General features: G+C 45.9%; 4 protein-coding genes across 4 annotated transcripts; 3 read left to right on the top strand and 1 right to left on the bottom strand.

Moving 5' to 3' along the window:
- The first annotated feature begins 787 nt into the window (after positions 1 to 787).
- Positions 788 to 4,160, top strand: LOC125530304 (uncharacterized). Its single transcript, XM_048694699.2, has 5 exons — positions 788 to 1,273; positions 1,985 to 2,221; positions 2,556 to 2,639; positions 3,131 to 3,260; positions 3,454 to 4,160. Exons 1-5 carry the CDS (start codon positions 900 to 902, stop codon positions 3,919 to 3,921), a joined length of 1,293 nt encoding a protein of 430 aa, XP_048550656.2. The 5' UTR covers positions 788 to 899; the 3' UTR covers positions 3,922 to 4,160.
- Positions 4,161 to 5,820: 1,660 nt separating this feature from the next.
- LOC125530300 (tudor domain protein (DUF1767)) lies at positions 5,821 to 8,809 on the top strand. The gene is made up of 6 exons (XM_048694696.2): positions 5,821 to 6,190; positions 6,436 to 6,603; positions 7,121 to 7,367; positions 7,671 to 7,826; positions 7,926 to 8,188; positions 8,293 to 8,809. Exons 1-6 carry the CDS (start codon positions 5,921 to 5,923, stop codon positions 8,440 to 8,442), a joined length of 1,254 nt encoding a protein of 417 aa, XP_048550653.1. The 5' UTR covers positions 5,821 to 5,920; the 3' UTR covers positions 8,443 to 8,809.
- Positions 8,810 to 9,012: 203 nt separating this feature from the next.
- On the top strand, positions 9,013 to 11,651 carry LOC125530301 (protein PGR). The gene is made up of 5 exons (XM_048694697.2): positions 9,013 to 9,378; positions 9,469 to 9,582; positions 10,565 to 10,787; positions 10,875 to 11,123; positions 11,219 to 11,651. The coding sequence occupies exons 1-5, from the start codon at positions 9,215 to 9,217 to the stop codon at positions 11,348 to 11,350; spliced, it is 882 nt and encodes a 293-aa protein (XP_048550654.2). The 5' UTR covers positions 9,013 to 9,214; the 3' UTR covers positions 11,351 to 11,651.
- A 1,257-nt stretch (positions 11,652 to 12,908) lies between these two features.
- LOC125530302 (serine/threonine protein phosphatase 2A 57 kDa regulatory subunit B' kappa isoform) lies at positions 12,909 to 16,382 on the bottom strand. The gene is made up of 2 exons (XM_048694698.2): positions 14,781 to 16,382; positions 12,909 to 13,509 (listed from the first exon to the last, which is right to left on the bottom strand). Exons 1-2 carry the CDS (start codon positions 15,873 to 15,875, stop codon positions 13,153 to 13,155), a joined length of 1,452 nt encoding a protein of 483 aa, XP_048550655.1. The 5' UTR covers positions 15,876 to 16,382; the 3' UTR covers positions 12,909 to 13,152.
- Positions 16,383 to 25,476: the final 9,094 nt, after the last annotated feature.

The following is a 25,476-nucleotide window of genomic DNA, read 5'->3' as shown; positions in this document are numbered from 1 at the left end:
CTGACCCGACCACGGCTAAAAATCAATTTTTCACAGGCCCGAGTCCGGCCCAATTTGCCCATCGGGCTTGATTTTCAGGCCCAAGCCTGGCCCGATGGCATGTTCGGGCTCAGCCTGGCCCGAGGGTCGGGCCGGGCTCCCCATGGCCAGGTCTACACTGGGCTAAAAGTTGAACTCTCTCACTTTGTAACCTACACCAAGAGCGAGAATACCACCACAAGAGGGTTTGAACTGTATAACTTTTTGAGCGTACTACTCCCATTTTCATATTCGGTAGACACAACGCTGCATCTCACATCCTCCCTAACATTGCCATGATTATACAAACGACAGTTCGGTTTACTTTCAATTCACTCTTTGATGGTTAAAATTCCAAACAAAAGTAAAAAAGAAGAAGCTAAATTACAAAATAAAAATCATGGAGGCTGTGCCGCTTCACTAGGCACGCACTCAGCCCATGCCGGGCACACACGACCCACGAGCGAGCAAACGGCGCGCAAAGCGCAAGAACCAAGACTGACATGGGGGCCCAAAGCCAAGTCGCCCAGTCCAGTCGTGCGTCTCGTCAACCCACTCTCCACTACTACCACCACGAGCGCACTGTGGACATACATACAGTTACCGAGGTAAACCTCACTGGCGGGTGGGCCACGGCTCCTCCCTGCGAGGCACGAGCCCCACCTGCCAGCCTCAGCAGCAGGCCTCCAACGGTCACCCCAGCCCATCACGCGGCACGGTAAAAAACCGAGCGGTCGCATTATATACACCCCACCACGCCGCGCACTGGCAAAAACCTCAATCTAACCGTTGGCCTTTCCCGGCTTTCTCCCCTTCCCTTCCCCCCAAAACCTCGCCGCCGCGCCCCCTCGGAGACGCCGCCGCCGCCGGAAGAAGGAGCCATGGCGACCACCGCCAGCGCCGACGCCTCCCCGGCCGCACAGGCGAAGCGCCGCGGCCGCCCCCCCAAGGCCCCGCTGGCGGCCGAGGCGGCGGAGGTCGAGGCGCCGAGGACCCCGTCGCCCGTGTCCCCGCTGACGGCCGCGGCGGAGGGCTACGAGCGGGAGCGGGAGGCGAGGATCAAGGAGAACATGGAGCGGATGCAGAAGCTCGGCCTCGTCGACCTCGCCACCCGCTTCAACCAGTCCGCCACCCCCGCCGGCACCGGCACCGGTCGCGGCCGCTGGCGTCGGAGGCCGGAGACGCCGGGCTCCCCCGACGCCGCCGCTCCCAGGATCAGGACCGCCTCCCCGATGCCGGCACGCCGGTCTCTCAGGTTCGTTTGCAGCGGATCTATCTTCTTGGCAAGCTTCTCCTGTTCGGTTTATGGAAGGAATCCACGGACTTCTTGTACAGCTTATTGTTCTTGCGTTCATCATTTTCATCCCACTGCAAATGCTCTTCTTGTGCAGCTTATAATTCTTGTGCGTCTATCATCAAGTATGAACATGCTGATTTCGTTCCCCTTTTGCAGTATGAATGTGCCATTTTTTTTCATGTTGTATAAATTTGCTAGTATAACGCCGAATCCGGTATTCTGTCCGCTATTTACTTCCATATATTCCCCTTCCTGACCGTTTGTTTCATTCTGACCACTACTTTTGGCAGTATTTTAATGCTTACCTTCTAAGGTTGGCACCTCGAATCCAATGCTTACCTTCTAAAATTGGCACCTCCAATACTTAGTTTCCTGGAATAGGTTGATTTCTCAAGGGATATTTACAGTCCAGTTCATGCCACAAGTTCAGATCCAATAGTGGCAGTCCTTTTACAGTACATCAAGTTGTTTTGGGGCGTCTTTTTTTTCAACGGTTTAAGTTAGGCAATACTACAGAAGAATTCTTGTAGTTATGTTGATTGAGTTTAAGCTAGTTGGTTGTTAACTTTCGATATTCATTTCCTTCAATCCTCAACATTCATTCACCGCAGGCGTACCTTTCATGACATTAATGTGGATCTTACTCTTTTGCGATCATGTTCAATTTAGGTTGAAGAGCGTGGAGCCAGTTAGATATGTTGAAATTTGCGAAAAGAGGGAGAAGGGTCTTGATGGTGGAAGGCATTTCTCTATTGAGGAAGGGTGCAAGGAAGAAGTTTACACTGAAGAGCATGAGAAGCTTTTAGGTACATGTGCCACACCCTGGACTCTCTTTGTGGACGGTTATGGCAAGGATGGGAAGCGCATCTATGATCAAGTGAGGGGCCAAACCTGTCATCAGTGCCGGTAAGTTTTCCCCCAAGAACTTCTAGGATTGGTGTAACTTTTCTGCACGTTCCTTTGCTAGGTCGTTCTTGTATGTGCAGTTTGCTGAACTTATAGCATAAATAGCAGCATTAGGATGAACATATAACACATAGTGTGTGGTAAAAAGGGTCTGATATTCTTAGTGTAAAGAGAATGTAAAAGGTAACAACACATGGTGTTGGAAGCTATTGCAGTCGCAGCTTGTGGTGTAACAGAGAAGTTTTCTTGAGGATGCATGATGTGTTTAGTAACTTTGTTTTTGTTTGTCATCTTTTCTTAACCCTGACACAAGCATTATCCTTCCATGATACAGCCAGAAAACTCTGGGTCATCATACAAGATGCTGTAATTGCCAGATTGTCCAAGGGCAGTTCTGTGGAGATTGTTTGTACATGAGGTGAGTTCTTTTTCAAAAAATTGAACATGAACATTCGCAAATGAAACATACAATTTTCTGTTAATTTACTGCGAGCAGGCATGCTTCTGTGAAATGTTTGTTACCAATCTGTCTGGTAATATATGATTATGCATACATTGATGTTTTGTAATAGGGTTTGTATCTGCATCATAAAGGTTGATAGTATTCAAGTTAGATGAACAAAAAAACGAAAACATTCTGACTTGCAGTTTGTGAAACATATATGATTTATAGTGTTCAAGTTATGCCATCTGAGGTCCTAGTTCTGATTATTTGGAAAGCTTGTGGGATGAAAACAGGGAGGGCTGGGGAAATTTTGATCCTGAATTGAACTGAATCCCCCTAAATTCTCACTGGTTCCAAATTGATAGTGAGATTTCACCTCCATTTTGTTACTGCAATGTTGTAACAGAAGGATTAGCATATGGCTGTGTATTTTTCATTGGACTGACATTTTATAACTAATGCAGGTATGGTGAGAATGTGCTGGAAGCTAAGAGCAATCCTAATTGGACATGTCCAGTTTGCCGTGGCATTTGCAATTGCAGCATCTGCAGAACTAAGAGAGGATGGTTCCCTACTGGTAATGCGTACCGGAAGGTAATATACAGCATATATGCTTTCAGAATGGAATGAGATAGTGTTTCCATGACTGTTAGTTGTACTTTTAAATGACCAAAGTTGGAAGAAACATAATAGAGCCAAAAGTCACAATCATTTACTGGGGTTATACTTTTTTTGTTGCTAATTGCTCGAACAGTGCTAAGCAAGCAGGTGTTTTTCTATGATGCAGGTTGTCAGGCTTGGGTACAAATCTGTGGCACACTATCTCATTGCAACAAATCGGGCAGGAGCAAACTCAGGGGATTCAAGCTCAGCTGACTCCTCAAACGAGCTGCCATCTGCTGATGAGGTCTCTGAGCACGCACCAGTTGCCAAGCAGGATGCTGATCTGAGCAGCAACACGATGAATGATGCTGGTGAAGTTGAGCAGAAGGAAGGAAGAAACATGAAGAAGAAGGCAGCAGCTGTCAAGGATGAAGCCAAGGCCCCGAGGAAGAAGATCACTGCTGATGTGGTCTGCAAGGATGATGGCAGGAGCGAGTCGGGGGTGACATTTGATAACCTGGAATGTCACCAGGATGTCGGCTGCGTCACTCCATCTAAGCCGGAGTTGAAGAAGAAGAGGAAGTGGGTCGAAGCAAGAAGCCCTGACTGCGTCGCGAGCAGGCTGCGCTCCCGATCTGCTCCCAAGTCATGAGCACTTGGATCATATGAGGGCTGGCGACTCCTTTTGCGCAGGCGTATCTGTCGCTGGCATGGTTCTCTGGTTGGTGGTGTGTTTTGGTTCGTTGGTCGTCGTTTAGTTGCTGTAGGTAATTGCGGGAAGCAATGATGGACGTGCCTGGTCTGGTGTGGTGTGGACTTGCTATACCATTTTGTTGTGACCTTGACGCTCTGGTTTATCGTGTTGGCCTATCAACCTAGTGTTTCCGTTCATGCGTGTTGTGATTAGCTATTTATGTTGTGTTCATCGTGTGTCCTGTGTAATTTGATTTTTTATATATCTCTTAAAATGTGTCTAGCAGTCAGCTTTAAAGATCTCTCCTTTGAATCTCACATGCACAAAACAGTTGTGTTTTTGTGCATATTCGATCTCTCTGCATCAAGAACTGCCTCCACGATCACGGACTGTCCTTATTTGTCCTGACTCCACAACCATACGAGATGATTGTGTGTATAGGAGGAAAAAGAAAGAAGCATTGCTCCTTTTGTCTTTAAATTATTTTCTAGTTGTAGTTGGTGCCATAATTTTCTCATAGCCAAAATTGCAGTATATCTCCAACCATTCTCCTATGTCGCGACCGGACAAGAAACACCGCCCAGCAGGCCTTCCAAATCTCCATTTGTTTGGGAATGAGGTTGTCCACGGGGCTGCTTAACCCTAGCTAGGCTAATCAACCAGTGTCAATGATGTTGGCTACTCCGGTTGCTCCTGCACTTGCCCACAACCGTGCCTCATCTCGAATGAGGTCGAGAAGGCATTGTGTGGATGGGCGAATGTTGTCGAAGATTGCTCTGTTCTGGTGCTTCCAGATCTCTCAAGCCGTCAAGGAGATGATAGCGTTCAGCCCTTTCCGCATAAAGGGAGGTGCGGATGCGCTAGAGCGCGCCCACCACCCCAAACCATCCCAAACAAAACATACCCTCTCCCAATGTGCGCCCTCTCCTCTCGAGTCTTAGGCGCTCGCCTGTTTGGATGTTGGGTCAGCAAAGCCTGTGGGGCTGCCCGCGACACCATTGTCAAGCATCAAAAGAGGGAAGACGAGGATCACGTTAGTCGACACAAAAGCCTCATGGATGCCGATGCTAAGGAATGGATCATCAACCCGCGGAAAAAGAAAACGCTTGATTCATTCATTTTATTGGCTATGTACAAATTGTTACATTTTATTTGTCGTCAATCATGTTAGCTTGTTTAAATTGTTGAATTGTTTTAAGTTGTTGTGTGTTATACTCCCTCCATTTCAGAATATAGTGCGTCCGCGCTTTTCGAGGTCCAACTTTGACCATAAATTTAACCAACGAGATCAATTGCGGCGGGAGAAAAAAATTATATAATTGAAAACTTCTTTCAAATACGAATTCACTGACATAATTTTTGCTCCCACCGCAATCGGTCTTGATAGTTAAATTTACGGTCAAAGTTGAAGCACGGGGATAGAGGAAACATTACATTGTGGAATGGAGGGAGTATTTGTTATTGAATGATCTATGTGTATGATCTATATGGGTTTGAAAAAGGTAAGATGGGTGGAGGGGCGTTTTTACTAGGACGAATACATGAGGATCAAACCTCTGCTGTCTATGGTCATGTCCGAACATTCCATGGATAAATAGAGATTTTCAAATTAGACACTTGTCTTTGTTCTTGGAGACGATCTTATGGTATACTCCGCGTACTTTGGAGTATACTTTCTTTATGTCATAAATTTTTTTTGTCACTACTCTCTTCTTCTTTTAACATGTTGTCGCTGTTCTCTTGGCTATAACTTTGCTGTTTCGCTTTAGAAAAAAGAAAACTTTGTTGTTTAGCTCTCAGTACCACCCGCTTTCCTTGAGCGGTTACGGATTTCCGGAACCTGCCTTGGTTCTCTGTCCACAGCAAAATTGTCAGTGCGCCTCCTCTGGAACTTCCAAGTTCCTACGGTCCTACCCGTGACCCAAACCTCGCCGTAGAGCTTACCCCGCCGACGGCGATGGCGGCGGAAGCGTCAAGCTCGTCGGTCTTCCCCGAGGGGGATTCGCTCCTGCGGCCCCTCGCCGCGAGCGGGTGGCGCTTCCGTGACACCTTGGACGAGTCCATCCAGGCCCTCCTCCACGCCTCCCCCTCCCCGTCGCCGGAGGCCCTGGAGGCCGACCTCCTCGACACGGACCTGAGGCTCTTCGGCGGGAAGTCCCTCCCCGACCGCGCCGCCGCCACGGCCACGAAGCGGCTCTCCTACCTCCACGGCCCCATCGTCCTGCAGGTACACTGCTGAAGCCTGAAATCACCATGCCCAACACTTGTTCTTAGTTTTCAAGTCGGGGAAATACCTCATTTACTTATGAATTACGTGGCTTGGAAGGAAATAGCTGTGTTGGCTTGTCAAACAGTGATCTTATTAGCTTTCATTTTGGCCTAGTCTGCATTGTACTAGTGTTTGAGCATATGCTGTCTGGGATGTGTTTGATCCACTTTCTATGTTAACCTTTTCATTCGAAATTTATACAGGTAGTTTCTCTAAGGGATATATATAGCAGCAGAGTCGATGCCTCCTTTAATAAGCCGCAGCAACGGCGCCTTCTGCGGTTTGGCCTCACTGATGGTATTTCTGAAGCAGTGGCCATTGAGTTGTCCCCTATCCCGTTCATCACAGAAGAGATAGCTCCAGGCACAAAGGTTAGTTAACCATATTTTCTGTCTCAAGGTTCTACTCGTGCAGCGGCAATTTCTGTTGGCATTCTTTTATACTACCAGAGGCAACATGCACAGTCACCGTACGTACCTGGTTTAATAAGCGTGTATATGTGCCGTCCTAGACTGCTATTCAATTTTGCTTATCAATTCAACTTGGATTAGAGACTAGAGACAAGCCTGGCAAATGCGGAGTACTTACCAAGCAGAATGCTCAGTTATTCCACTCATCTAGTATTGAATATAACATAGCCAATCGTTGTAAAACAAGATACTGCTCTATGCGATCAGTTGTGAAATAAACTACTTGAAATGATGTGTGGTGCAGCATGAGATTGGGTTAGGATGTAGTATTACTAATTCACATTGGTTCTCTGTCCAACAGTCTGTTCGAGTTTGCAACATTTAAAATAGCATACAATATCTGTATTTTTTGTGCTTTGGCTACGTGTTAAATATTGACTTTTGTATGCATTTTCCGTTTTCTCTTTCCACTCTATAGATTCGTCTTGAGAACAAGATTCCGGTAAATCATGGCATATTGTGCCTAGGTGCAAAAAATGTGACCGTCATCGGGGGAACTGTCCAATCTTTGTATGAGGAATGGAAAATGAACCAGAAATTCTCGGGCTTATCACGCCCAGTATTGAGGTTATCACAAGATGACGATGGAGTTGGGCCTCCACCATTTGAGAAATTAGATATCGAAGCACGTCCAAACAGGACATTCCAGTTGCAAGCATACCCCGGTAACGTATCATATTTCTTCTCTTTCTGTTTCTTCTTGTATGTTCACTAAAATGATGTCATTAGGCGTAGACGTGTAGCTGTGTACTTTCAGGAAAGATAGCATCTTAAGTAAATAGGCGTAGGATTTTGTATTGGACTCAATTTGTGAAATCCACATATTTGGAAGATTATGATGTTCTGAACTATTTCCTCCAGAAAAAGATTTCTCTATGTTAGCCGTGAGCAGCGACATTTTTGTAAAACCTTTGGTGATGTAGCTGTAAGTTGTGAGCCACCCTGACTTATATCTTATGTCGTAGCAGACCAGAAGGGTAGAAACTTGGGAGTTGCTCATGACCACGTGTCGGTTAATTCCAGTTCAAAACCTACGAATGAGGGTTCAAGTAACATGAACAGAGAGAATACAATTAGCAAAGCTGAATCCAAACAGTCTACTGCAGATATCAGACCAAAAGAAGGTTGGCCTCCAAAACCCTAGTTTCATTTTGTTTAAATTTACTGGGCATGATTTTTGGGGTGCAGATAGAACTCAGAAGCTTCTTCATTTGCATTCCCAGTAAGCGAAGCTGTCCCTGTTCAGAACCAAGCTGCTGCACAGAAACTACTGCAGAAAATGGCTATGCCCGAAGATAGGCCTGGTCGGGGTCGATTCAAGGGCAGGAGCAAGCAGGAAGATACCCCGGTCTTTACCCTCGATGAATGGGAGAGGAGAAAAGCAGTCGGTTCGGTGTCCGCAGCAGAAAGGCATATACAAGACACCAGCCGAGACGAGGAACTGGCAAGGCAGCTCCAAGAACAGCTAGATCTAGAAGACTCCCACGTTAGTTTCGACTCCCATCTCATATCGCTTTCCTGTTAAAAAAGCATCCAGTAATGGCGGTCCAGAAATATTGTTTCATTAAATGGCTATGTGATGTCTTTCAGGCGATGCCCGTGACTTCAGAGGCCGAACGCCTGCGGATGAACATGTTCAGCTTCAACGGCCCTGAAGAAATGGGTGGCGGGAGAAGAGATTTCCGAGGACGCGGGCGGGGAAGGGGACGAGGGCGAGGTCGAGGCAGGGGAAGATTTTAGCCCAGTTTCAAAACTGTGTTTTTTTAGGGTACTCCAATCTGCAGAGTGGTGGTAGTATAATAGTAGTATTGATGATCATCATCACCTTTTGAAAAGGAGGCAGTAGTGGTCATCTTAAATCCCTCTCTGGTATCTTATGAGGATGATGATGACCTATTAACTCTTTATTAAGCATGTTCGTTTCACTCTTGAGTTGAGTTGCCTCTCACCTGATGCTAGCTAGCAAAATGTCAAGGGTTCAGAAACAAGGCAAACAACATGTGTATTTTCCATGGAATTTTTTGATTTTACTCATGGATTTGTGGAATCAGCAGATGTTCTGAACTGCAAACTGTTGCAGTAAATCAAACCTTTTTATGACTTGTTTCTTCTTCTGTGTTTTTACCCGATTCTTCTGTTTATATTATAAAATTGGTCTGTAGTTCCTGATGATAAAGAAATTTGTAAAAATCCTACTATCCCACAGGACATTCTGTGGCCTATTCGGAACAGTACCAAGTCCAAGTCTTGCTGAAAAATATGGGTATGGGTTACAACTCGGAACAACGTCAAGGTGGTTCCTGGAAAAAGTCCAAAACATAACGATCTTCTCCTGTGAATGAACTCTTAAACCTGAAGGAATCTCACAAGGAGACTCACGAGCACGAGCGCGAGAGACAGTGCAGCAAGCCACCTTCGCCTTCGCCCCGCGCGCTGCAGCTCCAAATCGACCCCACGACCAGCTCGAGAAAGCAATTGGGGATCCCGAGGGCGCAGAGGAAGGATCGCCGCGATGGATCCGGCCGGCGTCAACGGCGGCGTGTGGATCCGCGCGGCGGTGGCCGTCGCGGCGGGCGGCGCGATCGCGGCGCGCGCGGTCCGGCGCAAGTCCGTCGACTTCACCGCCGTCTTCGCGGGCGTCCCGGCCATGGTGGCCCACACCGTCGCCGGGTACAGGTGAGAGGGCGCGCGCTTAGCCTGGAGAAGATCTTCTTCCTTTTTCGTTGGACTCCTTCGTGACGGGGATCTCGGCTCGCGTCTCTGCAGGTTCGCGGGGCTGCTCCTGGTGTTCTTCTTCACGGCGTCGAGGGTGACGAGGACCGGCGAGGCGAGGAAGCGTGCGCTTGATCCTGAGTTCAAAGAGGGGGGGCAGCGCAACTGGTGAGCCCAGATCGCTCCTTCCGTTTCTCTCTTTTATCATCTTTGCCAATTAATACTCTGATGAGGGGATGTGGGCAGATCTTGGGAAGCTGGTCTTGGTATTGTTAGGGATGCTTGCTTTCGATTATGTACTACTCGTAGTGCTTTGATTCAGTAACAACTTCGTTGCTCCACTCCCACATGTGTACGATGGATAAAACTGGTTTATGATGGCCCATGGGATAGAAAACTCAAATGAGTTCGGTTCCAATTATAGAGCAGCACGATGACATAATATCTGTCAAAAGAGAATTCACCGTTGAGCGGAAAACGTTTGTAATTCAAATGTTGAAAAGAAGAATTGCGAGCCTGAGTAGTATTGATGTCAGTGTGAGCCTTTTTGTGGAGAAGAATGGATTTTATATGATGATTATGTGAAAGACAGAAACCGGTGTTAATTTGCATGGATTCATTTTACAGAAGTGCTAGTGTGGTTCTACTTCTGTAGAGTTTAAACCTGAAGCATGTGGTTCAGTTTGCATGTGAATAGGAAACTTTAGTTAGAACAAAAGCAACTTCTTCTGTAGAGAACGTCGAGAACTTACGAGGTCTTCAATTATGTTGGTTTAATTTGGCGATATTATCTTGAGGTGTGTCTATTCTCTTTCAGCCCAGTAGCTGTATTTTTGGTTCCTGCATCAAGTTGAACCATGAATGAACTTTTGCTAGAACACCGACTAAAAAGCATGAATATTTGCTACTTGATGCAATCTGTTACACCTTCCCCAGAGAGTTCTCCAATTGTGAGATTTGACTAGATATTTATAAAGAAGGTGGAAAAAAAACTCAACATATCTAATGAGATGCGGAAGATGCCTATGTTTGTATGTTTCTAAATTCGATCAATATTATGACCTCCTTTGTTGAGATAAGACGTCTTTCAGCTTCAGAAAATTCCCTTCTGAATCTTTCTAATGCAGGTCCGCACCACTCTTATTGGCAGGAAGCAAGTCTTGTCAAACAGTGGTATCGCAAGTATCTTGGTAGTCCTGATAGCACTAATTACTGGAGGTGAAGACAAATGCTTGGATTCAAAAGAGTCGGGTCTTGTAACTGCCCTTATTGGTGGTGTTATTGGACATTACTCTTGCTGCAATGGTGATACATGGTCTTCTGAGCTTGGCATACTTAGCAAATCTGAACCACGAATTATCACAACATTCAAGGTATGAACCAAATCTTCTTTTCTGATTGAACAGAACTTCAGTATGAATATACTCTCACCTTTTTGTTTTGACATGAAACTTCGTTAGAGGGTGCGGAAGGGGACCAATGGCGGGGTAACCATAGATGGACTTCTTGCAGCAGCAGCAGCTGGATGCTCGATTGGGCTTGCATTTGTGCTACTAGGATTCTTAACAACCCAGTGTGCTTCTGATGTATTTTGGAGGCAACTGCTAGTTATACCCTTAGCTACAGCTGCTGGCCTATGTGGAAGCCTGATCGATTCATTACTGGGCGCAACAGTTCAGTACAGCGGATACTGTCGCGTTCGCAAGAAGGTATTACACTCCAAGCATTGTAGATGTTTAAATACCGTAATCATCTTTGAGCCATAATTTGATTGTTTGTTTGGCGCTGTATTATGCTGCTGTAGGTGGTTGGAGTAGATGGTCCAACAGTAACGAGGATTTCTGGAATGAATATACTGGACAACAACGGCGTCAATGTAGTGTCTATCTTCTTGACGAGTCTGCTTACTGCCTTGGTGTGCACATGCATTTTCTGAGGTCTATTTGGCTTGTAGTGGTAGCACGACATTACAGAGGATAACTAGGAAGGAACACGATTGGTAAATTAGAGCACGTAATCTCGAATAGTGGTGTCGTTCATTTATTTACGATCGGTGATATTGGGGGTTGTTGATTTAGCATTAGTGTGTTTCACACCAAGTATAGACATCTAATGTAAAAATTCAGTTGTAGTTATCCCATTCAGATGTAACACCGAATATTCGGAAAGAGGAATGGTTCTACCAGAATATTGTTTCGCCGAAACTATTTATTTGTATAGGCCATTTGATCAGTTTATCTTATGGAGCTTATAAGATCACCTCCTCAATTAACCAGAACTTGCTTATTTAATTGGTACTCCCTTTGTAAAGAAATATAAGAGCGCAATCACTACTTTAGTGATCTAAACACTCGTATATTTCTTTCCAGAGGGAGTACATTACAAGATAACTGGAATATTAAATCCTGCTTAATCTCAACAAAACTACTCATCTACCAAATGTTCTAAAAGTTGGGCAGTTTTGCACCTACCTTGAAGTGGTTGCCCTACTCCACATAAAGATAGTGGGACCCAGTTTGTGTAATGTACAAAATCTCAAGAATGCATTGCAAATAATCAGAAGATCCCATTATACAAATACATGCAAACAATCACAAGACATTTAATTAAACTAAAATCTTGATCATGACGAGGAGCAAATTTCACATCAGCCGCAGCAAGAGGCACTCGAAGGTCTCGCAGCAGAAACAGCAGCAAAGATAGAAGAGAAGGCCAAGAGCAAAAGCAAGCAAAGAAGAAGATGGAAGGGGTCAGTCAGATGGCATCCATGGTTGGCGCCTTGAGGCTCCTCTTATAGGGAGCTCAGCTCAAAGCTCAAGTAGCCTCCCAAAAAAAACTAAACTCAAGCTCAGGCTCCACCTGCAACATGCCACCCTGAGAACAATCGCTGATCAGGCCTCGCACGAAGCGATAACTGCGAAGAGTTGGCGGGGATCTATGGTTTATTTGGATATACCATTTCAGCTTTAGGTGCAGGTGAGAATGACATAGCTTGTTCTATGGATGTTTTCTTTACATAACCCTTTGAGAATGTGTTTGTCATGTTCTTTTTTCATGAGATCACATGAGCATAGAAAAGGCACAGGAATAGAGCAAGTGGATAGCCTAAGCCCAACAGCTGCCAAAAGGGATATTCATGAGATTCCAGCAACTCCTGTTTTCTTCCTCTATCTACTCCACATTGTTCATGTTGTTAGAGAAGGCATTTTGTTCAGAAACAAACAAGTGAAATCTCAACAAAAGGTACAGTAACTTGCATATGTTGTTAGAGAAGGTGTTTTGTTCAGAAACAAACAAGTGAAATCTCAACAAAAGGTACAGTAACTTGCATATGTTGTTAGAGAAGGCATTTTGTTCAGAAACAAACAAGTGAATCTGACATTATATTACACTGTAAAAAGAACGGAAATTTCACATACAAAAAAATGGCTGCAAAATTGCCACTCCTCACATACAAAGTCAGTAGCGCCCACTCTTCACAGAACACTGGGGGGTAAATCTCGATCAAGATTTTGCCAAGAAAGCAATGCCCATTACTCGAGAATTCGCCGCAAAAATAACCAAAAAAAATCAAGAATCCATTGTCTTCGAATCAACAACTATTAATTACAGACTTTGTGGCAAGGGTGGGGGTTTACAAAGGTAACAAAACGCCTTCTGTATCCCAGAGAAGCAAGCAACTTCATCTAGCTAGCTAGGAAGCAAGGGAAGGTGGGGTGGAGTATATTTGGACCCATGTCATGTCACGGTGGGGATTCTCGGAGGGGCTGCGGAAGGGGACGCTTTGGCTGGTTGGAACGCAGGGTCAGCGTTCCGCTCCAGTTGCTCCCATGTGAGCCTTCGACGCTCCTCCGCCGCGGCTCGCTTCTCTTCGTCCGCTTGGAAGTTGCTCTGGCAAGACAGAAGCAATCTCTCGTCCATGTCGAAGAACATTTTTCTCACATTCATAGTAACGTTGAGAACCGATTGGTTCCAGTGCAAACGTGCATTTCTCTCCAGAGCTGGGTATACGATTGGCACAATCACTTGACGGTTTTGGGAGATCATATCGAACAAATGTTCATTATTCCACAAGAATAAGGCTCTCTCAGCAACCTGCCAAAAGACAGGGAATAGATTAACTCTTTTTTTCAAGAAAAATGAAATCTTAACAAATAACTGGGCCAAAAACTGCAAGAGAAGACCTGCAATACTTGTTCCAGGACATGGAATTGTCATGAACCAAGACAGTCGTAGTGCTACTAGGTCATTCATAATCTTATATTTATGCACTTCTCTAACATGAAACTCGATGGGGAGAAGACAGTATACATAAAAAATCTTCTGATGTTCTTTCCAGAGCAACTGCTATTAACTACTCCCTCCATCCCACAATATAAGAATGTTTTTGACACTACACTAATGTCAAAAACGCTCTTATATTATGGGACAGAGGGAGTAGTATTTTAGTAGTCAATGCCAATCACTGATTTGTTTCCTTTCAAGCGTTGAGCTATCAAATACTGTGATGTTTCAGTCCAAACGACGCCCTTAATCAAATCATGGTTCTGTGGTTAGCATATCCCAATAAATTGATTAGAATATCAAATGGAAAGCAGAATTCTAACTAATTGATTGTCAAGCTCCACAAACCCCAGGATCTGATTTATTTGGGTGGTTGCAGCCATAATTTGTACCATGACATGACCTTATAGGTTATCAAACAGTTGTGATCATCCTAACTTGTACCTCAACCAATATATTCTGCCACATTAATTGGGCCCAGTTTCAAGTTATCTGCCTTTGGATTGCGGATTTCACCTTTTTGTGACTGTGCAACCACCCAGATATAAGATAGAGCCAAAGTAATAACGTGGTATTTCATGTCTATATTTAAATGTGAGTGGTATACTCTCTACAGACTTCCAAAGTGAAGTGCAGGCCACCAATTGCACCAGAACCAACAAGGCGAACAACTGAGGTGTTTTGTCCCACTTTAGCCAACAAGGAATGAGTTTAACCACTGATCAAATAATAAACAATAATGACTATGGCATAAAAGGTGCATGGGACCATGCAAGTAACACTAGCAAATTTAAAAGGTGCAAGGAAAAGGAAAGAGAACAGGCACATTCTTCGACTAAAAACCTAAAATAAGCAATAGAATGCACCAGTATACAGCTTCGCAACTACTCTACAAAATAATGGTGATGATAACTTCCTACCAGAGGACACTCATGTTAAATTCTTACTGATGTTTCACAAGCTTTTCTTGTTTCTTGTCGGTATTTCTAACCCTAGCAATTGTTGCAAGACAAAAAGCAATTGTTACGGGGAGACACGGTTTAGGGACAAATATTAATCAATGGCTTGGGGAAGAAACTTGCCTGAAAATGGGAGCTATTGAGGCAAGTCGCAATCCTCCGGAATAATGGCACCATGCACTTCTGAAACTCAGCCATATCAATCAACTCAAGCACTTCTTCTAACTCCCCCAAGAACATCATCTCCTTCTGACTATTTGTAACCGGCCAGTACTTCAACAGACCCCTAATCACAGTTCCTGCAAGCTTGGGTTCCTTCTCTATAAATTGTGTTATGCAGTAGGTCAGCTGCGGCAGATATACACCCACTGTCTTAGGCTTGTGAAGTGGGATCAACGCTTTCCATAGGAACAACTTATGCTCCTCCTTCAATGGCTTTGCAAACCCACTTATCACGCTGCCAAACACCTCCAGCAGCTCGGATATCCCATTGTGATGATCGGCCTCGGAGACGAACCTATAGAAGATATTGCTCACGGCCTTGCGGATGAACGGTCGGTTTCCCATGAATTTTCCATATATCCTGTGCAACACTGTCTTCAAACAGTCCCTCTCTCTGGGATCATCAGAATCAAACAGGTCAAGCAGCTTTGAGATGAACGAACTGTCCACATACTTCCTAGCCACCTTGGGGTCAACAAATGGCGAGGTCACAAACCGCAGAAGCAATTCATACACAACTTGCAGGTGGTACCAAGAGGGGTCGAAGAAGGGCTCGTCCTCCTCCGTCTCCGACGCGGTGCTGCCTGACCGGACCTTGGGCGGGAAGACCCTGAAGAGGTTCACAGCGAACATGCGCACGCACGCCGACATCATGGCCTCCGTGAGGGGCTCCTCGGCGGCGCCAATGGAGTCGACGAGGGACATGAGGACCTGCCGCTTCCTCTCCTTCTCCGGCGAGTCCTTGCCCCGGTCGGTGAAGTCGTACACCGTGCAGCAAATGGTCACCTTCTCGATGAAGGCGTCCTCCCTGGACCTCCCCTCGGCCCCGGCGGCCCCCGAGGGGGACCTGGGCGAGGCGGGGGGCTTCCCGAATGCCCCATTCTCCCTGGGGGACATGGGATTGGACTTCGCCGTGGGCGAGCCCCCACCGCCGCCGCCGCCAGGGCCAGATTTCAGCGATTTCCACGACAGCTTGCCGATAAATTGCTTCCACATGGCGGCAGAATACGGCGGCACCAACACCACATCAAATTCTCCCCCAATCAAAGAACCATTGCGAGAAATCCGTCCTCCGGGGAACCGACCGTGAAATTCCTCGCGGAAATTTTATGTAAAAGACGCACCTTGCGACAGCAACAGGAGATTGCAATGGCAGGCAGGGAGGGGGGGACTTCGACAACAACGGCGACCGGAGATCTCAGGGCAAATTCCTTGCTCTCGGGCAGCTCGCCGGCGCAAATGCGACGGATCAAGAACCAACGAACGAACGCACCGCCAAGAAAGGGGGGAAAGGACAGGCCGCCGCAATCAACGGGGCGCGCGGAGGGGCAGGGAGCGCGACGGCGCGGAGGGGGGAGGCGGATCCAGCAATGGCGGCCTCAGGGCCAGATCCGGGGGCGGGAGGCGGCCATGGATGGGATCTCGGGAGGAGGGAGGGGAGGGGAGCGGGGAAAGGGCGCAGAAGTGGGGAATTTTTTTGGCGTTTTGGAGGGGGCGGTGGTACACAGACAGACACACACTGGAGGACGACAGTGCGAGTGAGGGAGAGGACGTCGCAGTGGCGATGCATGGACGGTTCGGCCCATCCGGGCCGTCCGATCATGGGGGGCGTGGTACGGCGGCCGTTGGATAGTCGAGCGGTTCTTTCCTCCTCCTGGTAATTTCTTCTCCTTGCAGAGACGATGATGGCGATGTTGGATGATAGGAGATCAGGTGCAACGGTCGAGAAATGTCATGTCATTCGGCAGTTCATTTTTTTCTCCGTCTCAATATTAAATGATAAAAATCACTGCGATTAATTAATCATGATGGAAGCATGGCGTCTTTTCAAAAGAAATAATAACGTATCATTATGGAGATAATGCATAATACATAATCATCTGGGGTCCCGCTGAGTGGGACCCCCGCTGGACCGGGCTCGTCTTCCTCCCTGTCAATGTTTTTTTGTATCAAGCTTCGTTCTTTGGGTTTAGTGGTGCTTGTCGAAGTGTCAGGTTAGGCGAGGATTTCTTTGAGTTGCAAGACATGTCGCATGCTTCTAGATTTTGCGTCATAGGTGACTCATGTGGTGGCGGCGGCTCCAACGCAAGCCCTCTGAGGCAACACCACATCTGTGTTTCAGCGGCAATTTGAGAAGCGGGAGAGAGAACAAAATGCAAGAGCTCACGACAGCGTGGAGTAGATGTTTTGCTATGGATTTTGTAGGAACTAGAAAATATTTTTGGGACAAGGATTGCGATCCTTAGAGCATTTAGAGCTAATTTCTTTTATTATTCTACTGGGCCTTTTTGGCTCTTAGGCTCCATGAAGCCTGGAAATTTTAAAACTTTTAAAGGTAATTCCCTTTTTCTGCTTGACTGGGGCTTTTTGGCTCTCGGACTGCATGAAGCGTGAAATTTTAAAAATAAAAATCATTTTTTAATTCTGAAATAAATACACAAGTACTTATAGATGTATATTAGATGTGTGTAAAATTTCGTCATGAAATACGTTCTGATGTGAGCTATAAAAAATCATGTACTTTCATAGTGAATAGTACATGTGCTAGAAATCATGATTTTGTTATTTTTCTTATAGCTCTCATATGTATTTTTTTTCTGCCCTAAAAGAATCTCTAAGTTTGAATACCTTCCATCACATGGGGCTTCTGGGGTCTTCTTATTGCATGGAATGATCAAGTCTTCTCTGAGCAACTTTTCCACTCCGGTGATTTCTCCATCACTGTTCATTTCACCTCCACTCACTCAGAGGAACAATGGCACCTCACTAATTTATATGCCCCATGCCATCTTGATGCCAGAAGAGATTTTATTATTTGGTTGCTGGCTTTTTAAATGGATGATGAAGCAAACTGGATGATTCTTGAGGATTTAAACTATATGAGATACCCCCATAATAAAAATAAACAGGAAGGAAATGTGACTGATATGCTACTTTTCAATGAAGCCATTTGAAAGTGCTAGTGATCGACTAGAGGGGGTGAATAGGCGATTTTTATGAAAGTCTTCAAAACATGGAAGTTTCGAAGACAAACGATAGAAATAAACCTATTACCATGCAGCGGAAGGTAGACTACACTAGGCAAGCCATAGTCAAGTATTCAATGAAGTGAAGCACAAAGACTAATAGCAGCTAGGCAGTATGGATCAGGATGGAAGATAGTATGAAGCCAATCAGAACAAGCAGTCACTCAGTGAAGACAAAAAGATAATGCAAACAGGCAATACTTCACAAGGATCAACTGCAAATAAAGAGATGGAAAGGATAGAACCAGTAGCTCGTTGAACACAATGATTTGTTGGACCAGTTCCAGTTGCTGTGACAACTGTACGTCTGGTTAGGGAGGCTGAGATTTAACTCAGAAGACCGCATCTTCACCTTATTCCCCTTGAGCTAAGGACACCCAGTCCTCGCCCAATCACTCTGGTAAGTCTTCAAGGTAGACTTCCAAACCTTCACAGACTTCGTTCACCGGCGATCCACAATGACTCTTGGATGCTCAGAACGCGACGCCTAACCGGCTGGAGGATTCACAGTCCTCAAGTGTAATAAGTCTTCAGATCACACAGACAGGAAGACTTCAGTGATGCCTAACACTCTTTGGCTCTGGGTGTTTAGGGCTTTGTCCTCGCAGGGATTTCTCTCAAAAGCTTCGAGGTGGGTTGCTCTCAAATGACAAAAGCCGTGCACTAACTCTCAGCAGCCAACCAATTTATGGTGTAGGGGGTGGGCTATTTATAGCCACTAGGCAACCCGACCTGATTTGTTCGAAATGACCCTGGGTCACTAAGGGACTGACATGTGTTCCAACGGTCAGATTTCAAACACACGCGACAACTTTACTTGGGCTACAAGTAAAGCTGACTTATCCAGCTCTGGATAAGATTTGCTCTTTCGTTAAGCATCACTTCAGCCATTCTGACTGGTTCACTTGGACCCCACTTAACAGTACGGTGGTTCCTATGACTCAACAAAGAAGAAAAGGAAATGACAAAACAACTAAGTCTTCGCGCTCCATAGTCTTCACGCGATGTCTTCTCTTATCATAGTCTTCAATGTGAATGTCTTCACATACCACCTTTGTCTTCAATGTCTTCATACATTTTTAGGGGTCATCTCCGGTAGGAAAACCGAATCAATGAGGGACTTCTACCTGTGTTATCCTGCAATTCTCACAAACACATTAGTCCCTCAACCAGGTTTGTCGTCAATACTCCAAAACCAACTAGGGGTGGCACTAGATGCACTTACAATCTCCCCCTTTTTGGTGATTGATGACAAACTGGTTGAAGTTTTCAACGGGGATAAAGTATGTGAAATTGTAAAGGATTTAGACATTGTCTTCGTAAGTAGCAGGAAGGCTCCCCCTGAAGATGTGCATATAAGTATTTTGCTTTTGAATGCAAATGCACATGGCAGGTTGTACTTGCGGAGCTCCTCGTCTACTTATTAAGACAATTTAACATGCATGAACAGATATAACAAAAATAATGACATGCATAATGAAAAATAGACGTCTGCAAAATGACTTCGTGCGGAATTTATCGTCGCACATGCGGAATTTATCATCGCATCACATAGTGTCGAAAAGGTAGCAGACGACCATCAAGTTTAAGTGTTACAACTCAAAAACGAACCAAATGTATCAAAAGCGAGAGTTGTAAGCACTTGGCAAATGTAGCAAAAGTAAAGCAACCACCCATATGGACCCGCTTGAAGACTATCAACTCATATGCTTCTCCCCCTTTTGTCAATAATGACCAAAAAGGTTTGAAGACATAGAGCTTCTACTCGTTCCCATGAGGAGTAGGCGAAGCAGCAGGGTCGTCGTTGAGGTCCGGTGGTGCAGAAGAACTTGGTGCAGTGTCGACACGCGCTGAAGATGGAGGCGGTGAGGTGGCATCATCTTGATCATCTATGACTCTGGCATTCATCGTTGCAGCTGAGGAAGAATAGTCAGAGTCTTCAAGTGAGGGAGTCCGACGCAAGTGAGCATTCCTTGGAGGAGTGGAGTCAAACTTGAATCATTCTGTGAAGCCATCATCTTGAAGATCTGCTTCAGCAGTGAGCAATGTCAAACTCTTCCAGGACCTCCGACAGGTTTCATGTGTAACAAAGGCATTCTTGGTGGCAAGATTGCGAATGCGATTGACGTCCACCAAGAGGCTTTGCATCTGACGCTTAAGCCAGTCATGATGCTTATCCTGTTTCTGATGTAGAGCGACGAGAAGCTCTCGGTCATTGAGAACACGAGATCGCTTCTGAGGCCTTTGGGCAATGATGCTTCCAGTGGCTTCAGTTTGGGCGTGAGGGGCACATGTGTTGCCAGCCAAGGGATAAACACGAGAGACGGCCTGAACTCCTTCAATGGGCTGGGTGAAGCTTTGACGATCAACATTGTGAAGATAAATTGGATCCTTTGCAGGCTCTGGGTAAATGGCTTCAACAGACAGATCAACCTCTGGCAAGAATACTAGATGATTGCGCGCAGACGGCTGATAGTTGAAGGCAGAGTGAAGCTTGATAAGGCACATTACCCATGGAGCATAGAACTTTAGACCAAAGATGTTGGAGCCAGATGCAGCCAACTGCCTGATGAAGAAGTCTTGAGCATTGAAGTTGATGCCATTGAAGATATAGAAAACCAAAGTCTTCATTGCTCCTTCAAGCTTCACTGCAGATGAATGTCCTTTGACAGGCCATAAAGTTTTTCTAATGATATGGTAAATGGTGCGGGGCAGATACTCTAGGTCTTCGATAAAGAATTCCGTTGGGTATTCAGCGTCGCGTGGCAGCGGCTTCATCATGCTCAACATTTGGCTCATGTTAGGCTCAGGCTTCTGGAAAATGCTCTTCAAAGCATTCTGGTGCTGTTGACAACCTGGTTCATAATATTCGCCAGGATTGGGAGGGCTGTAAGCTCAATGATGTCTTGGGCTTTAGCTTCATGATGGACATCGCCCGTCATCCACTCAAGCATCCAAATCTTCGGATCCCTGTTGTATCCACGAATGTGGAGGGTAGCATAGAATTGAAGCAGAAGTTCTTCATTCCAGTGTTCCTTGGCAGTCACAAAGTTAAGTAGACCCGCATCACGGAAGCAGTCCACGGCTTCTTCAAGGCATGGCAGTCTAGCAATGGCTTCACAATCAAGACACATATGTGGGAAGATGCTCCCCTGGTTGTACAAGATGCAAGAATAGTAGCTTCGCTGCTGATAACTCCAGAATCGATCTGAGGAGATTCTTGGCCTTGTGTAGGGGTTCTTGTCACTGTCGAAGAATGTGTTGTGTGCCTTGAATTCATTCTGATTAAACGATCCTGGTGACATTGCAGTACCTGAGAATCGTGGTAGCCTTGGCTTTGGCTTCTGGACCTGAGGCCCGTGCTCCACATGATAGGCAAATTGAGGTCCAGGAGCAGGCGGAGGAACCAGAATTGGCCAGCGGACTGTAACAAGCTGACCACGATCACATGCTTGCTCGATGGTGTGTGGCCTGGGAGGTGGTACAGGAGCAGAGGCATTGGCTTCAAGCTGCAGATTTGCATCAGGTGCAGCATAAGCTTCAGGTGCAGCGACATCTGGCACCACATTAACTTCAGGCGTCACATTAGCTTCAGTCATGACAACGTCATTGGCTTCAGTGTTGGTGGCAGCCTCAGTATTGGTAACCTCCACTTCAGGAGCTGGAGGGTCAGACACGTTCTCTTCGAGAACAACTTCAGGGTTGGACGGGGGTGTAGCAACTCTTTCTTCATCTCTTGGTTCTTCTTCTTGATCATCGGCTGATGCAGCTGGAATATCTTCAGTCGTTTCTGAAAGTGCGTTATATCGACTAGAGGGGGGGGGGTGAATAGGCGATTTTATGAAAGTCTTCAAAACATGGAAGTTATGAAGACAAACGATAGAAATAAACCTATTTCCCTGCAGCGGAAGGTAGACTACACTAGGCAAGCCATAGTCAAGTATTCAATAGAGTGAAAGCACAATGACTAATAGAAGCAATGTAATAAGGATCAGGTAGGAAGATATTGTGAAGCCAGACAGAACACGCAGTCACTCAGTGAAGACAAAGATAGTGCAAACATACAATGACTTCACAAGGAGTAACAGTAAGTAAAGGGAAGGGAAGATGAAACCAGTGACTCGTTGAAGACAATGAATTGTTGGACCAGTTCCAGTTGCCGTGACAACTATACGTCTGGTTGGGGCGGCTAGGTATTTAAACCTTAGGACACACAGTCCCGGACACCCAGTCCTGAACACACAGCTCAGGACACCCAGTCCTCACCGTATTCCCCTTGAGCTAAGGTCACACAGACCTCGCCCAATCACTCTGGTAAGTCTTCAAGGTAGACTCCCAAACCTTCACAGACTTCGTTCACCGGCAATCCACAATGTCTCTTGGATGCTCAGAACGCGACACCTAACCGGCTGGAGGATGCACAGTCCTCAAGTGTAATAAGTCTTCAGATCACACAGCGAAGACTTAAGTGATGCCCAATTCTCTCTGGCTCTGGGTGGTTAGGGCTTTATCCTCGCAAGGAATTCTCTCTCAAAGGCTTCGAGGTGGGTTGCTCTCAAACGACAAAAGCCGTACTCTGAATCTGAGCAGCCAACCGTTTATGGTTGTAGGGGGTGGGCTATTTATAGCCACTTGGCAACCCGACCTGATTTGTCCGAAATGATCCTGGGTCACTAAGGAACTGACACATGTTCCAACGGTCATATTTCAAACTCACACGGCAACTTTACTTGGGCTACAAGCAAAGCTGACTTGTCCGACTCTGGACAAGATTCGCTCTCATAGTCTTCACTCGAAGAAATAGGTTTTGGTTAGGCATCACTTCAGTCATTCTGACTGGTTCTCTTGGACCCCACTTAACAGTACGGTGGTTCCTATGACTCAACACAAAAGAAAAAGAACTACGAAAGATCTAAGTCTTCGAGCTCCATAGGCTTCATATGGTGTCTTCTCTTGTCATAGTCTTCAATGTGAATATTTTCATATACCACCTTTGACTTTAATGTCTTCATACATTTTTAGGGGTCAACTTTGGTAGGAAAACAGAATTAATGAGGGACTTCTACCTATGTTATCCTGCAATTCTCACAAACACATTAGTCCCTCAACTAGTTTTGTCGTCAATACTCCAAAACCAACTAGGGGTGGCACTAGATGCACTTACAATCTCCCCCTTTTTGGTGATTGATGACAAACTAGTTGAAGTTTTCAACGGGGAATATAATCTGTGAAATTGTAAAGGATAAGGAATTGTCTTCATAAGTTGCAAGGGCTCCCCCTGAAGATGTGCATATGAGTAATTTGCTTTTGGAATGCAAATGCACATGACAGGTTGTACTTGTGGAGATCCACTTCAACTTATGATGACAATCCACTATGCATGTGAAAGTATATGAAGATAATGACATGCATAATGGAAAATGGACGTCTGCAGAATGATCTAAGTGCGGAATTTATCGTCACACATGCGGAATTTATCTTCGCAAAACAAAGTGGCAGATAACTAGTAGACGACCATCGAGTTTAAGTGTTACAACTCAAAGAACCAAATGTAGCAAAAAAACGAGAGTTGTAAGCACGAAGCAAAATATAAAGCACCCGCCCATATGGACCCGCTTGAAGACTATCAACCTCATATGCTTCTCCCCCTTTTGTCAGTAAGGACCAAAAAGGTTCGAAGACATAGAGCATCTACTCGTTCCCATGAGGAGTAGGTGAAGTAGCAGGGGCGTTGGTGGTGTTTGGCGGTGCTGAAGAGCTTGGAGCAGAGTTGAAGCGTGCTGAAGGAGGTGGTGGTGAAGTAGCATCGTCTTCATCCTCAATAACTCTGGCAGTCACTGTTGCAGCAGAGGAAGAGAACTCAGAGTCTTCAAGGGATGGAGTTCCTAGCAGCACAACCCTTCGAGGAGGTGTGGAGTCAAACTTGAATCGCTCAGTGAAGCCATCCTCTTGAAGATCATCTTCAAAACACATCATCGTTAGCCCTTTCCATGTGCGGCGACAGGTTTCATGGGCAACGAAAGCATTCTTGGTGGCAAGATTGCGAATGCGATTAACATCCACCAAGAGGCTTTTCATCTGATGCTTCAGCCAGTCATGATGCCTATCCTGTTTCTGATGAAGAGCCATAAGAAGCTCTCGGTCGTTGAGAACACGAGTGCGCTTCTTGGGTCTTGGAGCAGTTGTACTATCAGTGGCTTCAGTGGAAGCAGGGTGTGGTGCACGTGTAGTGCCAGCCAGAGGATACACCCGAGTGACTGCTTCAACTCCTTCAATGTTCTGAGAGAAACTCTAATGCTCTACATTCTGAAGACTTAGAGGTGCTTTGGCAGGCTCAGGATAGATGGCTTCAATAGAGATATCCACATCAGGCAAAAAAAATCCGATGATTGCGAGCAGATGGCTGATATGAGATATTAGAGTGAAGTTTGATTAGCCGCATTACCCATGGGGCGTAGAACTTCAAGCCAAACAGATCAGAGCATGATGCAGCAAGTTAGAGGATGAATAAGTCCTGTGCATTGAAGCATTTTCCATGAAGAATATAGAAGACCAAGGTCTTCATTGCACCCTCAAGCTTGGCATTTGGAGAGTGCCCTTTGATGGGCCAGAGAGTTCGCCTGATGATGTGATAGATGGTTCTTGGTAGATACTCAAGGTCTTCAATGAAGAACTCCGTGGGATAAGCAGCATCTTGGGGCAATGGCTTCATCATGCTGAGCATGTGACTGATATCAGGTTCCGACCTCTTAAAGATGCTCTCAATAGCTTCACTATGCAGCTGACAGCCATGCTCGTAGAGATCCCCAGGAGTGGGCAAGCCAGTGAGCTCAATGATGTCAAAGGCTTTGGCTTCGTGATGAATGTTTCCAGTCATCCACTCCAGGACCCAAGTCTTCGGATCTCTGCTATACCCGCGGATGTGAAGTGTGGCATAGAATTGGAGCAGCAGCTCTTCATTCCAATGCTCTTGGTCAGTTACGAACGACAGCAGTCCAACTTCCTTGAAGCAATCCAAAGCTTCTTCCCGACAGGGCAGACCAGCTATAGCTTCAATGTCAAGGCGCTTGTGTGAGAAGATGCGACCTTGGTTGTAAAGAATGCATGAGTAATAGCTTCGCTGAGGATAGCTCCAGAATCGGTCAGATGATATCCTTTCCCTTGAGTAGGGGTTCCTGGAGCTATCGAAGAATGTGTTGTCTGCTCTGAAGCCATTGCCATTGAAGGAGCCAGGTGCTGATGCAGGACCTGGGAACCTTGGCAATCTTGGAATTGGCTTCTGTACCTGAGGCCTGTGCTCAACATGATAGTCGAACTGGGGACCAGCAGCAGACTCAGGAACAGAAGTGACGGGATCAGTGGCTTCGCTGTCTTCTTCTTCCATTGGGGAGGGCTCCACATTAGCTTCATTGGTGGTTGTGGCAGCCTCAAGATTTTCATCCTCCACTTGACGAGCTGGAGGGTCGGTCACAGGCACGTTCTCCTTGAGAACTTCTTCTTGTTGGGACAGGGGAGTGGGAACTTGTGGGACTTCTTCTTCCGCGGCTGATGCAGCCGGATTGTCTTCAGCA

This window comes from Triticum urartu, chromosome 3A (genome assembly GCF_056163025.1).
Source record: "Triticum urartu cultivar PI428250 chromosome 3A, HENAU_Tu73, whole genome shotgun sequence".
Taxonomy (NCBI): domain Eukaryota; kingdom Viridiplantae; phylum Streptophyta; class Magnoliopsida; order Poales; family Poaceae; genus Triticum; species Triticum urartu.
The sequence above is the reverse complement of the archived record's forward strand: the minus strand, read 5'-3'. Positions and strand labels throughout refer to the sequence as shown.